The 14,635-nt window shown below is 38.3% G+C and overlaps 1 protein-coding gene across 2 annotated transcripts in view; it reads left to right on the top strand.

The window, feature by feature from the left end:
- Positions 1–12,441, top strand: part of LOC127870971 (protein YIPF5-like) — a 73,400-nt gene extending 60,959 nt beyond the window's left edge. For both annotated transcript variants that reach the window (XM_052413582.1, XM_052413581.1), the window contains exons 5-7: positions 2,620–2,730; positions 6,367–6,548; positions 8,670–12,441. In XM_052413582.1, coding sequence (XP_052269542.1) covers positions 2,620–2,730; positions 6,367–6,548; positions 8,670–8,832 — 456 coding nt within the window. In that variant the 3' untranslated portion in view covers positions 8,833–12,441. The remainder of the gene's footprint in view (positions 1–2,619; positions 2,731–6,366; positions 6,549–8,669) is intronic.
- Positions 12,442–14,635: the final 2,194 nt, after the last annotated feature.

The following is a 14,635-nucleotide window of genomic DNA, read 5'->3' as shown; positions in this document are numbered from 1 at the left end:
TTTTATGGTAATCGGTAGCGCGTTTTACAACATCGGATTTGGGGCGGGAATACAACTTGAGTACAGTCTAATATCGACCGGGTGCGTTACAGTATATTAACTGTACCCGGGGTAAATGTAAGTATACTTAAGAGTACCTGGGGTACATTTAAGTAGTGCCCGAGGCGACAATGACCAATCAAGCAATTATTAAGCTAATACTTATACAAAACAAACGCTAATCCCTTTTTTGCTGATATGGCTGGAAAGTGAGCAGAATTTATAAAAATAATAAAGGGTATAAAGCTGCGAAAAATAACTTTCTCAGCATTGACGTTACCATCTTGACTATCACATGATTTGTAACCCCCTCTGAATCATTCCTGCTAATTGATTTTGGAGTCAGTGAAACAGGGGAGCTTACTGTGCAGTTACCATCTCAGAAGGGGTACCGGTCACATGTTTTCAAAGTGCAGTCCATTAATGAATGGGGCTATTGATGCAAACTTAAAAGATTACAACCTAGGTTCCACTTCTAAAGGAGGAAAAGTCAGACTGTGTTTGATGGATGGTTGCCAGCTGACCCCCTGGTCTTCTCATGTATGGGACTGTAATTGTCAGCTGGTAGTAAAGTGGCCTTAATTGTGGGAAGTATGGGACACAAAAGTGTAGCTGCTCACAGGGTCACAGCTCTGATTGTAATGTCATCCACTGGCCATGTTTTGTTCTTCCCTTTTATGAAGTATCTCTGCTTTTTCTGATTTCGTGACTTTCAATAACATATAGCATTTTAGGACTGAAATACATTCGTAATGAAATGTATATGTCCTTATTTAGTGGATGTATTTTCTTGAGAATCACATTTATATTAATATCAATTCTTGATATAAAATTTGTAATGTTCTCCAATAATACATTTAATGACTTTCATCAGGAATGCATGCTTCTTGTTTATGATTATGCGTGATCATGCATCTAAGTTGCATGTTAAAACCATTGTAGTATGTTTTCCATTAGAAATTAATTTAGTCCATTTGCCTTTTGGAGACTGGTTATTGACTTCGATAAAGACAGAGTACCAGTACTCATAATTCATTTCTGAAATGTCCGCATGCAGTCATCTTAAACCCGTTTAAAATAGTCTTTATTTCAGCTAATAACCTTAACTCCCAGCAGTCATGTGAGGCTTATGTTGTTTTTGTCAGCGCGACATGGCATTTTTATAAAATGTAAACGCCCTAGAAAAAATATTAACGCTGTTTGATAATAGTCACCTAGTTCTTTTCAGAAGGCCTGTAATAAATAGCACCACCTCTTTTTGCAGGCTATTAGAAGGAAAGAGCCATTTATACTTCTGAGATGGTGCTAATGACATGGATGTTCGCAAAACATTTTAATAGTGATAGTAATATAATTATTTCTTTTTATACGCCTTTTGAAAACTGGACGTATTATAAGATCACCCTTGGCGGGCGGCGGTGGGCAGGCGGAGTCCACAGCAGTGTCCACTCTCTAATTATCCCTCGCCAAAGGCAGAGGGATATTGTTTTGGCGTTGTCCGTCCATCCGTCCTTTCGTCTTTCCGTCCTTCCGTCTTTCCGTCCATCTGTCCGTCCGGCACTTTTGTGTCCGGAGCCATATCTTGGAAGTGCCTTGGGTGATTTCCTTGAAATTTGGTATGAGTATATATATGGATAAGAGGATGATGCACGCCAAATGGCAGTGTACACCATTGGATAATAACGGAGTTATGGCCCTTTGTATCTTGAAAAAATGCTTTTTGTGTGTGTCTGGAGCCATATCTTGGAAGTGCTTTGACGGATTTCATTGAAACTTGGTATGAGTATATATATATGGATAAGAGGATGATGCATGTTAGCGTTGTCCATCCATCCAGAAAACTTTTGTGTCCAGAAGTATAATGGCGGGGGATATCAATTATACTAATTTGCTTGTTCAAATAGTTTTCATCTGATCTTCACCAAACTTGGTCAAAAGTTGTATCTTGACAATATCTAGGTCAAGTTGGAATATGGGTCATGCCTGGTAAATAAAATAGGTCACGGGGTCACTTAGTGCATTTCAAGGATTTAGCATGGTGTCCGCTCTCTAATTGAAATAGTTTTCATCCGATGTTCACCAAATTTGGTCAGAAGTTGTGTCTAAATGATATCTAGGTCAAGTTGAAATATGGGTCATGCCTGGTCAAAAACTAGGTCACGAGGTGGCTTAGTGCATTTCAAGCATTTAGCATGGTGTCCGCTCTCTAATTGAAGTAGTTTTCATCCGATCTTCACCAAATTTGGTCAGAAGTTGTGTCTAGATGATATCTAGGTCAAGTTCAAATATGGGTCATGTCAGGTAAAAAAATAGGTCACAGGGTCACTTAGTGCGTTTAAAACAATCACCATTGTGTCTTGTGTTGCTTAATTTTCAAATATATTTCATTTTGCCACTCAAGTTGTCCAAAACCTTCAAACCGGCGTATCTTGTGACAGTTTGGCACTCTTGTTCTTTAATGCATCTCCAGCAAGAGGAAGCACAATTGACTACATACCTTGCACATGTATTACAGTTTCTTTGTAAAAATGTCTGGCCATAAATAAACTTACTGAAATTTGTTCTTGTGGTTTATTGCAGACGCTGGCGGTGCTGAATCCCATGAAGCAGACGGGCCATGACATCATGCAGGACACAGATCTGGCCGGACCCTTAGTCTTCTGTCTGGCATTTGGTGGCAGCCTTATGTTGGTGAGCTCAATACATCATGCCAAGCCAGGATGACTTATTGTGGCTTAGCCAGGATTATCTTCTAATGGCTGAGTCAGGATGGCTTCTTTTGGCTCAGTCAAGATGTCTTGAAGTGACTATGTCAGGATGACTTTTTGTGGCTTAGACAGGATTATCTTCTAATGACTATGTCAGGATGGCTTCTTGTGACTTAGTCAGGATGGCTCTAAATGGCATAGTCAAAATGGCTCCTTGTGGCTAAGTCATGGTGACTTTAAGTGGAAAAAAGTTAGAATTTGTCTAGTGACAGGATTAATTTCAGTGGCTAAGCCAGGATATCTTCAAGAGGCTAAACCAGGCTCATATAGCTAGTCCAACATAGCTTCTTGTGGGTTAGCCGGAATGCCTTCAAGAGGCTAAACCAGACTCAAATAGCTAGTCCAACATAGCTTCTTGTGGGTTAGCCGGAATGCCTTCAAGTGACTAAACTAAGATTAAAGTATCTTCTGTGCCAACATGGCTCCTTTTGCCTTAGCCAGGATTGCTTCTAGGGGCTTAACCCAGCTTAAAGTATCTATGCCAGAATGGCTTCTTGTGGTTCAGCCAGGATTGCTGGCTTAACAAGTTAACCAGGCTCAAATTAGCTTGGCCAACATGGCTTCTTTTGGCGAAGCCATGCTAGCTGTAACTGGCTTAACCTGGTTTAAAGAAGCTTAGCCAACATGGCTTCTTTTTAAGAAGTCATGATGAATACAAGTTACCATAATTACTCTAAGTTTTCAGACACTAAGTTTTCGACTTCCCCTTTTTTTAGCCAAAATAATTATTTTTTGTGATTATATTTTCAAACATACGTGTTTTCGTCCACAATTATTGACTCCAATTTTTCGGACAGTATATTTTACAGTGCTATTTTACTAGATTTCTGTCCTGTTTTCACTAATATTTGACCCTTCGATCATGGAGTTTTACAACCGGATTAGGGTCATAAAACCTAGCATAGAATGACCTGAGAGCAATGGACCATTACAATTGCTTTATTGGGTAGATTACCTTGTATACCGGTAATTAACAATGGTTTCAACCGATAGAATTATAAATGTCATCAAATTCAGGAAGCAGTATGGTTGTTTTTATAACGTTTTTAAGAAGTCGCAAATAAGTGAAGTTGTATTTAATTTAAAGCTGAGAAAGGAGAGTACAACCCAATATAATTATTGCAAATTTATTAATTGGTTTTGTTTCAAGATAATAATTGACAAACAAACATAACATATATGTCTCTAAATTTGCGGACAATCGTACTCTTTGAATATTTTTGGTATCTAAATTTTTGGACACAAAAATTTGTATTATTGTGTCTGAAAACTAAGAGTACTCATCCAGGATTTAAGCAGCAAGGCCAACATGGCTTCTTGTGGCTAAGCCGGGATAGTTGTTAATATTATACCTCACTTTTATTCACAATGCTAAACTCCCATAGGCCATCGTGACATAGAAATACTGTCAGACCCAGCGGGAAAAAATTTACTGTCCAAAAAAATACTGTTGCCCGCTACTTTAGTAATCACGTGCCACCAGCGGGAAAAAAATTACTGTCCAAAAAATACTGTCCCCCGCTACCTTAGCAATCACATGCGGAATGTCAAAAATTAAACTGTTCCATTCCCGCATGCGCAGTACGCAGTTTTGCATTTCCGTTTCATTTGGATAATTAAAATATCGATTGCAGCTGAAACCGTGCTGTATAATAGATTAATGCCATTATTTAAGCTTTGACAGGAGTCCTAAAAACATTCAATTTAGTATAAACGACACGCTTACCTCAATGGCAACTTTAATCCAATGCTAATAACAATAAAGTTACAACGATATACACTTCCAGTGTTTGTTCTTAAGGTGTTATGCATGACAAACACACAATCCGAAATACGTTTTGGATTCGTTCGATGCTTTAAACAAATATTTTACTGTTAAAAAACCACCACGTCCATATTGTTGTCCAAAAATGTTTCGTCACCGAAATGACGTCACTAGAGTACGTCATAAATTGCGTCATCAAGTGATGATAATAAAATACGGAAAGCTGGTTTGGTAATCTATTTTTCAAGAAATAATTGACGACTAAGAAAATTGATGGGATAAATCGATTACAAGGTCGGTGCAGAATAAAGCGAAGTTCATTTTGCTCGGCCCGAAAATCTGAACCCCTCAACATATTAATGGTTGTTCATTGCTGAAATTAAATACAATTATTGAATACTAAAATTGTTCATGATTCATATAAATTGTTCCTGTTTGAATAGTTTGTTCGGTATAATAAAATAAATATTACATGTCTGACAGGGTGACAGTAAATTTGTCAACTTTCTGAAAAATACTGTCAACCTTGGCTTCGCCTCTGTTGACAGTATTTCCTCAAGTTGACAAATTTACTGTCACCCTGTCAGACATGCAATATTTATATACTGGCTTTACCTGGCTTAAAGCAGCTTAGCCAGCATGGCTTCTTTAAGCGTAGCCAGTATGAATACAAGTGACTCAACCAGGCTTTAAGCCGCAAATGCTAAATGGCTTCTTGTGGCTAAGGCAGGATAGCTGTAACTGGCTTTACCAGGCTTAAAGTACCTTAGTTAACTTGGCTTTTTTTTACAAAACCAGGATGAATACAAGCGAATCAACCAGGCTTTAAGCAGCAAAGGCTAAATGGCTTCTTGGAGCTAAGGCAGGATAGCTTAGAGAGGCTAGCTTGGCCCATGGTTATGAAGATTCCTAAGATTGATATAAGTGTTATTCTTAAACAATCTGCCCAATAAAAGTGCATTTTCAAAAAAAGCTTTTGCTATGGTTGATTGTTCACTACATAATCATTTATTGAAACTTGGGGGCTTTCAGTTATCCTGGATATATTATGCTGCTTTCGTAACTTAAGCTGAATACACATAACCCTGTTTACCAAGGGAGGTAAATAGAAGTGATATTTACACAAAATGTATGACATTTACTTCCCTTCCTTTGAAAGTGTTTCTTTAGTGTGTAAAGTGCATATAATGATACAATACATTGAGAAACAGTAATTCAATCAAAGTCATCAAGATCGGCCAGAAAACCCCAAAATAACAATTGTTTAGAATAATCAATTTGCTGAAATTGCTGTAAATGTTTTCATGTGCTAGAGCCACAAAAAGTATGGTACACTGATAAATTATCAAGTGAAATACATATCTTTGAAATGTATAATGGTAATTATGATTGAATGAAACAAAAAACAATTACAGTGTTGTTGGTAGCTTTGCTCTAATATAGTGATTATAATTTGTAAGCTCATTTACAACAACTGCGCCTACTGGTGAATTACAGCCGCTTTTAACAATCACACCTGGAATTTCAGCAAAGGTATTAACACATAGGCTATAACTAAAAAAAATATTTAAAAACTAAGGTCAGAAAACGTGTGAATGAATGGATGGGTACCTAATATAAGACTTGAAAAACTAATCATGGGAATTAAACGAAGTGCTAAGAAATGTTGTTTATTGTTGTAACAAAAAGCAGAACCGTAAAAAACTTTAACATACGTTCAAATGAGTTTTGTTTAATAATTGCTACCATCCCCCCCTACCTCCCCCTGCCTAAACTTGCTGTTGCCAATTTCAGGCTGGCAAGCTGAGTTTCGGCTACATCTACGGTATAGGTGTGGTGGGTTGCCTGGCCATGTACTGCCTGCTGAACCTGATGTCGATGACAGGTGTGTCCAGTGGCTGCATCATCAGTGTGCTCGGCTATTGCCTGCTGCCCATGGTCATCCTGTCCTTCACCTCCATCGTCCTCTCCCTCCAGTGAGTAGACCAGAGGCCAGTGTTTACAAAAAATCTTTACCTTCCACCATATTGAGTGACCCATTTGTAGTCCCTTATAAAATATAATTAAATCTAAGCCCTTTCCTAATTGATTCTAATTATCCCCACGCTTTTTGAAAAAAAGGTGGGGATATTGTGGTTATCTCCGCCGTCCGTCCGTCCGTCCGTCCGTCTGTCTGTCTGTCTGTCTGTCCGTCCGTCCTGGCCACTATCTCCTCCTACACTAAAAGCACTAGAACCTTGAAACTTACACACATGGTAGCTATGAGCATATGTGCGACCCTGCACTATTTGGAATTTTGATCTGACCCCTGGGTCAAAAGTTATAGCGGTTGGGGTGGGGCCGCGTCAGAAATTATCATACATTTTTTTAGGTTATTTTACATTTACTTCTTTATTTCTACACCGATTCACTTCAAATTGATACTGGACCTCTCTTATGACAATACGGTCAATCTCAACCATGCATGGCCCCATTCCCAACCCTGGGGCGCCCCGCCCACATAGGCCACACCCACCAAAAATTTCCATTTACTATAATTTTTTCATTTCTACACGGATTCACTTCAAATTGATACTGAACTTTTGTTATGACATTAGGGTCAATCTCAACTATGCATGGCCCCAATCCTAACCCTGGGGCGCCCGCCCACATAGGCCACACCCACCAAAAAATTCCATTTACTATAATTTTTTCATTTCTACACGGATTCACTTCAAATTGATACTGAACTTCTCTTATGACATTAGGGTCAATCTCAACTATGCATGGCCCCATAACCAACCCTGGGGCCCCGCCCACATAGACCACACCCACCCAAAATTGCCTTTACTATAATTTCTTCATTTCTACACCGATTCACTTCAAATTGATATTGAACTTCTCTTATGACAATACAGTCAATCTCAACTATGCATGGCCCCATTACCAACCCTGGGGCGCCCCGCCCACATAGACCACACCCACCCAAAATTGCCTTTTACTATAATTTCTTCATTTCTACACCGATTCACTTCAAATTGATACTGAACCTCTCTTATGACAATACGGTCAATCTCAACTATGCATGGCCCCATTACCAACCCTGGGGCTCCGCCCACATAGACCACACCCGCCCAAAATTGCCTTTTACTATAATTTCTTCATTTCTACACCGATTCACTTCAAATTGATACTGAACTTCTCTTATGACAATACGGTCAATCTCAACTATGCATGGCACAATTACCAACCCTGGGGCGCCCTGCCCACATATGTCACACCCACCCAAAATTGCCTTTTACTATAACTTCTTCATTTCTACACCAATTCACTTCTAATTGATGATGAACTTCTCTTATGACAATACGGTCAATCTCAGCTATGCATGGCCCCATTACCAACCCTGGGGCACATCTAGGTCAAACATTCGGCGTGGGGATACGCGTCGGCCTCTGCCGCGCCATTTCTAGTTTTAAAGGCTTTGATACACATGAGCAGCAAACTCTATGATACATATGAGCAGCAAACTCTATGATACATATGAGCAGCAAACTCTATGATACATATGAGCAGCAAACTATGATACATATGAGCAGCAAACTCTATGATACATATGAGCAGCAAACTTATGATACATATGAGCAGCAAACTCTATGATACATATGAGCAGCAAACTCTATGATACATATGAGCAGCAAACAGCATACTTGCAGGCTGTTCTGGTTCTATGCTGGTTGCATAGAGCCATTTTCACTTTGCTTTGGAGCACGAAGGGGTTAAGATATATTTTATCCTATCACTAGGATATTTAGTTGGGACCCAAGAGTCAGGGGCCAGTTTTAAAAAAGGAACTGAATATATATTTTATCAACTCATACAAAACTTAGAATTTAGTAATCAAATACATTTATATTAAAATTCTACATTTTATATACAGCCAGAATGGTATCTGTTATCACTACATTGGGCAGAATCACTCGGGCTAGTTGAGAATTTACATATGTGGACACAATGCTGATGTTTCCAAATATAATTTGGTCTTCCTTGGTCTTTATCTGCCAAGAGGGATCATTTAAAGGCCACTTAGCTCATTATTATCCTTGTATGACTGATTTCAGGGGAATATTGGGCATCGTCCTAACCTCGGTCACAGTCCTGTGGTGTAGCATATCCGCGTCTAAACTGTTCGTCTCTGCATTGGACATGAATCACCAGCAGCTGCTTGTGGCCTACCCCTGCTGTCTCGTCTACGGAGTGTTTGCACTTCTTACCGTCTTCTAGTCTGAGTTTTGTCTAGTTCAGAAATTACTAACTTTTCTCTACCTTAGTGTTGTTATAAGGGCCTAACTCCTTGATATTTTACTGGGCCTGTTTAATTTTTTTTTTGGAGCACCAGTAGTGGGCAATCTGTTGTGTGGTGGTTGGGCAGCATCTACAGTTTATATCAAATCATAATAATAGAAATATTTATTGACATAATATCTCGGCCATCATGATAACCAGTCAGCTTTCAATAAGCATTCATGCATTATGGCCGCTGAATTAAAAAAAAAAGCCAAATGTACCTTGTCCTCTTATTTACTCTGACAGGTTAGTTTGGATCATCTTGAAACTTGATGGTTATGTTTGTGGGCATGAAATCTCCACCAAGTTTGATAACCAGCCCAATTCCAGGAAGTACTAATAAATAATAGTGGTTTTTCGTTTAACATCTCAAGTAAGTTAACGTCACTTTTGCTACAAATAGATAAAACAGTTTCTGCTCAATTTTGTGAGTTTTGATGGAGGTATTGTGCTGCAATATTGTGTGTAGGTTTCTTTCCTGCAGACCAAACATGCATATTAATGATTTTAATTAAATTTGATTACCATGATAAAGGCTGAGGACCAGGTTTCATTTTATGCCCATGATTCTAATTTTACCCATTATTATCCCCCCATGAGCAATGGTAATGGGGGCTATAAAGGAGTCACTTTGTCGGTCTGTCTGTCGGTCTGTCCCGAAATTTCATCCGATCTTCACCAAACTTGGTCAGAAGTTGTATCTAGTTTTCTGTGCCCTCATTTCGGAAACAAATGAATACATTATTTAGTTTAAATCTATTTATTTTAGCTCCATTGCATGGAAAGCCTAGGGATTATTAAAACGGTCTCAAGTCAAGTCCGTTTCCTGGGCCTAATAACCAGTACCTATTGTCTTTGAGGAAGATAGAAAGAACGCTCCCACAGTGGGGATCGAACCCATGACCTCCTGGTTGCTAGGCGGACAATTCGCAGATCAATGTCATCCAGACCTTTAAACGGGCATATTTTGCGACAAGTTTGCACTCTTTTAAAAGTTTAGACAGGCCCATTTTACATTAAGGGGTGTTTTAATTTGCTTTATTGGTGTGTACTGCATAAAATAGTGAATATTTTAAAGTTGTGTTTTTTTAACCAGGTTTTCCGAAGGAAAAAACTGGTTATTAGATTGGCGAATGCGGGCGGGCTGGCTGGCTGGCTGGCTGGCGGGCGGGCGGAACAAGCTTGTCCGGGCCATAACTATGTCGTTCATTGTCAGATTTTAAAATCATTTGGCACATTTGTTCACCATCATTGGACGGTGTGTCGCGCGAAATAATTACGTCGATATCTCCAAGGTCAAGGTCACACTTTGAGTTCAAAGGTCAAAAATGGCCATAAATAAGCTTGTCCTGGCCATAACTATGTCATTCATTGTGAGATTTTAAAATCATTTGGCACATTTGTTCACCATCATGGGACGGTGTGTCGCACGAAAGAATCACGTCAATATCTCCAATGTCAAGGTCGCCACGACTAATAATAGATTTTTTTTAAAAAACAAACTTACAAAGGGGGTTAATTTTGTTTGTTCATTTCAAAAGTTAAGTTTGAGATTTCTCCCTTTATCAGATTTTTTTTTCACAATGAAAACCTGGTTTTGTGACAATTTTGTCCCTTGTTTAAACATAATACAAGTATTGTCTTAAAAAAATCTTTACACATTGTTTAACATTAGAGTAAAAAAATCAATCACACCCACTTTTGTCACTTTTTAATTGTTAGAATAAACACAAACCTTACCATTTATTGTAAAAATGTCAAATTTGGTATAACTGGAAAATATATCATTTAAGAGAAGAAATCCGACCACTCCCGACACTTCAATTTTTCTGTTCATTGTTAAGATGTGTACATATGTACAGAATAATTATATAGGTGCCTGAGTGACTGATCTAACATGTTTATGTACAACCTGTGAAAAAATATGTATGCATGTTGTGAATGTTGCACCAAATTTTTATCTATATGTCATTGTTAACTTTGTCAGTTTATTATGCTCCCCCAAAATTTTTGGGGGGAGCATATAGTCGCCGCTTCGTCTGTCCGTGTCCGGAATTCAATTAAACTTTATGGGAAGATTCACTACCAAGAGATGTGCATATTATCAGCCGGTTCTGGTCGGATGATTTTTCAGATTTATGGCCCTTTGAAATTTTCTATAAACTGTACAAATAGTGCAATTCTTGTCCCCCCAACTACTAGACATTTCCTTTTAACTGAATATATAGTGCAATATTGTGACAAAAAAAACCTTAAGGGAGCATCACCGGCAGAGCTCCAGATAATTTTTTCAGCCGAGGGGTATTTCACTCATGAATTTTTTAATTGATGAGTGAAAATCATAATCCGATAATTTTAAGGAGTATTTATGTTCAAAGGACCTGAAGTAATAATAAATTGTACTTGTAGTGTTAACTTGCTATTACAAGCAGTTTTGTACACAATAAAGCAATAACTTTTGTTTTATTTAATATACTGTCAATAATAGGGCGTACAATTTTTTCCGGTGTTACTAATGACGATGTCCACTTAATAGAGTTCGACCATTTATAACTGGCTCGTCATTAATTTTTGTTTTATTTACATGACAATAAAACACAAAACATGCAGACGCTGCTGAACATGTCACAAAAAGAAAAGCGCTTTCGGGACATGGACTGCCGGTCAGGGCGGCACAGATCGTGACGGTCATATGAAAAACAAGCAAGCAGCAAGTTTTCGCATTACATAATGATTCTAGTGGATTCATTGATTCATATATGTGTATAACCATTTAAAAAGTGCTTGAAGGAAAAAGGTTTTTCCATAGTGCAACACAAGAGATGAACTGATAGCAAAACTTATATGCTTGAAGTTGGGCGATTTGTTTTTTTTTTTTCGAATGTGATGTCAAATGTTTTCACCATTAGCGTATATCGATTTTCAACAATGCAGCGGAGAGTCCGTTGTGTCAACATCAGCCTTTATCGTGGGCCAAAATGAAATGATACCGTTCTGACTGAGGAGTAAATTAGGTTGGGAACCTCATTCTGTACATAGATGGTGATGTCACTACGTTTTTACTGGTGTGGACACAATGACGGGAACCAGTCATGATTACATGAACTTATATTCATGTATAAACGGCTAATACGCATTGAAATTGCACACGATACGTAATCCGAATTTAGCCAGGAGTTTTTTTACTCAACAAAAGTTTAAGCCATGCGTATTTTCTTTTTTTTCATGCGTATTTTACGCAAATACGCATCTTATCTGGACCTCTGATCACCGGTCTCCGACGGTTTCTTGTTGATTGAGTATTGAGGATGGTTTTGTCTGGTTATTTTCACTGTGCCTTTCACTGTAAGAACATCAGTGAAATAGTTTATTTTGTATTTCTGTGTAGTGATAACAGATACCATTCTGGCTGTTTCCAAATAATGATTTCTTACCACTGTGAAATGAAGATCATGCCCTATATTGTCTGTAACAATCTGTATTTATCTTTCTGTGGAGTATTGCATTTGTTATTATATTTATTTTTTGGAAATAAATTTAAAACAATTGAAATAATGTTGACTTTGAAATACCCATCAATCCAAATATTGCTTGATAAAATTGTTATTTTTATATTAGTTTGACTTAAGATCTAAGTGTTCACTTGACCTTGAAGGAAGCAATTACGTTCTTGTGGGTGAGTTAATATTAAGAAGTTTATAAGGCATTTGTTTCCAAGGCTGCATGATGTGTGGACTTGGGAGTGTGTCCAAGCATTTCTGCCCAATAAACTCACTAGATTATTGAGAGTTGAGATATATTTTGTAAATTACAGCTAGTTGGTTTTTACTTTAAACAAGATGTGTTTGTCAGAAACACAATGCCCCCTTATGCGCCGTTTTGATTTTTTTTTACCTTTGACCTTGAAGGATGACTTTGACCTTTCACCACTCAAAATGTGCAGCTCCATGAGATACACATGCATACCAAATATCAAGATGCTATCATAAATATTGCAAAAGTTATGAGCAAGGTTAAAGTTTTGGGACACACACAATGAATGACTGACTGACTGACACAGTGACAGGCAGACAGGCCAAAAACAATATACCCCCGATCTTTCGATCCAGGGGCATAAAAGTCAATTTCAGTGCGGTTTTGTGATGTTAGAGGGGCGGGCGCAGGAAGGAAACCCCGCCTGTACGGTATGGTTACCATCAACATGGCTCACATGCGCCTGGAGCAGATGTTAAACCTGGGTCATTTAGATGAACAAGTTATCTTTGTGTTAATGCCACTTAGTTGGCTTTGATCCTGCATGGGATGCTGCAAACTGCTGACGATATGTCTTATCCAATTTGTTTCTTTTTTAGCTCACCTGAGCACAACGTGCTCATGGTGAGCTTTTGTGATCGCCTTTTGTCCGTCGTCAACATTTGCCTTGTGAACACTCTAGAGGCCACATTTATTGTCCAATCTTCATGAAATTTGGTCAGAAGATTGGTCTCAATGATATCTTGGAGGAGTTTGAAAATGGTTACGTTTGCTTGAAAAACATGGCTGCCAAGGGGCGGGGCATTTTTCCTTATTTAGCTTTAGTAAAACCTTGTTAACACTCTAGAGGCCACATTTATTTTCCGATCTTCATGAAACTTGCTCAGAAAATTTGTCCCAATTATATCTTGGATGAGTTAAAAATGGTAACCTTAGTTTGCTGAAAAAACATGGCTGCCAAGGGGCGGGGCATTTTTCCTTATATGGCTATAGTAAAATCTTGTAGACACTCTAGAGGCCACATTTATTGTCCAATCTTCATGAAACTTGGTCAAAAGATTCATCCCAATAATATCTTGGAGGAGTTCGAAAATGATGCCGGTTGGTTGAAAAACATGGCCGCCAGGGGGCGGGGCATTTTTTGATTGTAAGATGATTTGTCCTAATGATATCTTGGATGAGTTCGAAAATTGTTTTGGTTTCTTAAAAACATGGCCCCCAGGGGGCGGGGCATTTTTCCTTATAAGGCTATATATGGCTTTTGTAAAACCTTGTTAACACTCTAGAGGCCACATTTATTGTCCAATCTTCATGAAATATGGTCAGAAGATTTGTCTTATTGATATCTTGGATGAGTTCGAAAATGATTACGTTTGCTTGAAAAATATGGCTGCCAAAGGGCGGGCATTTTTCCTTATATGGCTATTGTAAAATCTTGTTAACACTCTAGAGGCCACATTTATAGTCCGATCTTCATGAAACTCGGTCAGAAGATTCATCCCAATAATATCTTGGACTAGTTCAAAAGTGATGCCTGTTGGTTGAAAAACATGGCCATTACGAGGGCGGGGCATTGTTCCTTATATGGCTATAGTAAAACCATGTTAACACTCTAGAGGTCACATTTATTTTCCAATCATCATGAAACTTGGTCAGAAGATTTGTCCCAATGATATTTTGAATGAGTTTGAAAATGGTATTGGTTGCTTTAAAAACATGGCCACCAGGGGTGGGGCATTTTTCCTTATATGGCTATATATGGCTATAGTAACACCTTGTTAACACTCTCGAGGCCACATTCATTGTCCAATCTTCATGAAATATGGTCAGAAGATTGGTCTTGATGATATCTTGGATGAGTTCGAAAATATTTATGTTGGCTTGAAAAACATTGCTTCCAAGGGGCGGGGCATTTTTCCTTATATGGCTATAGTAAAATCTTGTTAACACTCTAGAGGCCACATTTACTGTCCGATCTTTATGAAAC

The sequence above is a fragment of the Dreissena polymorpha genome, chromosome 3 (assembly GCF_020536995.1).
Source record: "Dreissena polymorpha isolate Duluth1 chromosome 3, UMN_Dpol_1.0, whole genome shotgun sequence".
NCBI classification, from domain to species: Eukaryota; Metazoa; Mollusca; class Bivalvia; order Myida; family Dreissenidae; genus Dreissena; species Dreissena polymorpha.
This window is presented reverse-complemented; position numbering and strand designations above follow the sequence as displayed.